Source organism: Monosiga brevicollis, genomic scaffold (genome assembly GCF_000002865.3).
Source record: "Monosiga brevicollis MX1 MONBRscaffold_39 genomic scaffold, whole genome shotgun sequence".
Taxonomy (NCBI): Eukaryota; class Choanoflagellata; order Craspedida; family Salpingoecidae; genus Monosiga; species Monosiga brevicollis.
The window spans coordinates 345,242-346,469 of NW_001865076.1; the positions used below are offsets into that span (position 1 = coordinate 345,242).

The 1,228-nt window shown below is 56.2% G+C and overlaps 2 protein-coding genes across 2 annotated transcripts in view; both read right to left on the minus strand.

The window, feature by feature from the left end:
* The window catches only part of MONBRDRAFT_12474 (uncharacterized protein), a gene marked incomplete at both ends in the record, with an annotated part of 2,043 nt that extends 1,721 nt beyond the window's left edge, over positions 1–322 (minus strand). The window contains one exon of the mRNA XM_001750330.1: positions 121–322. Coding sequence (XP_001750382.1) covers positions 121–322 — 202 coding nt within the window. The remainder of the gene's footprint in view (positions 1–120) is intronic.
* Positions 323–876: 554 nt separating this feature from the next.
* Positions 877–1,228, minus strand: part of MONBRDRAFT_12475 (uncharacterized protein) — a gene marked incomplete at both ends in the record, with an annotated part of 1,088 nt that continues 736 nt past the window's right edge. Inside the window, one exon of the mRNA XM_001750331.1 lies at positions 877–1,115. Coding sequence (XP_001750383.1) covers positions 877–1,115 — 239 coding nt within the window. The remainder of the gene's footprint in view (positions 1,116–1,228) is intronic.

Here is a 1,228-nt window from a genome sequence, read left to right on the forward strand (position 1 = left end):
CGCCCAACTGGTTGATGGCCTGCCTTCGAAACTCAGGGACGTGATTGCAAACCTGTATCAACCGTCTTGGGATTTGGGCAAGTTCTTTGAGGTGGTGACTGCTAACCTGCACAAACTCACGCCTGCTGGTGCCCGCGCCGAACCTAAACAGGGTGCCTTTGCTGTTGAGCATGGTGGAGGGCGCGGGCACGGGCATGGCCGTGGACGTGGTCGCGGACGCGGTCGTGGACGTGGTCGTGGCCGTGGTCGCCATGGTATACACCACGGGCCCCACCCAAAGAGTGATCGCGTCAATGCCAACTGTGAATTTTGTCGCATCCATGGCCACGATGCATCTCAGTGCCGCAAGAAGCGCGCGCACGAGAAGCACAATGGCAAGCAGTTTGCGGCCCCCGTCATGACCGCGACCTTGTCTCTTCCACCCCCCTCCCATTTGCCTGCTGCACCTGCTGCTCCTCCTTCCCATTTGCCCGCTGCTCCTGCTGTGAATTATTCGCCCGCACAAACACATTATCGTCACCACGAGTTGTTCTTGACTTGTTTGTCAGCCATGGTGTCTTGCGCCCCATTGTTCTTGATCGTTGCTTTTATGTGCCTTCTTTTTCTCACAACATTGTCTCGCTTTCTGCTCTTGTTGATGCTGGTTTTGTCGTGTCCTTGTCTGACTCGTCTACATTTTTGTTGAGTGATGCTGATGTCACTTGGTCTGCACCACGTGATGCAGCCAGTGGTGGCTTGTTTTTCTTTTCCTTTCTCCCAGCTCACCACCTGCACCACCAGCACCACCACCAGCAACAACAGCATGCCCATGTTGTGTCTGCTTCGCAGATGCATCGTCTTCTTGGCCACCCGCCGCGCGAAGTTTTGCGCTCCATGCTACAGCAAGTTGAAGACACCTCGGACGTCAAGGCCATCCTCAACTGCAACGATTGCAACCTCTTCAAGGCTAAGCGCCTTGCTCTGGCTGGCTTCGATCGCGACCGCACGCCCCGCATGCCTGGTGAACTGGTCGCTTCTGACATGTTTGGCCCGCTTCGCTCCCCTAGTATCAAAGGAGCGAGGTACATCATTGCCTATCGGGATGTGGCGACGGGCTTTCTTTGGCTCGACCCTGTCTGTCGCAAGGACGATCTGGCTGAGAGCTTTGCTCGCCTGATTCGCGACTCGCCCATCCCCATTCGCATTGATGAAGCCGACATGCAGAAGCGCACCATCATCCAGAGCGACA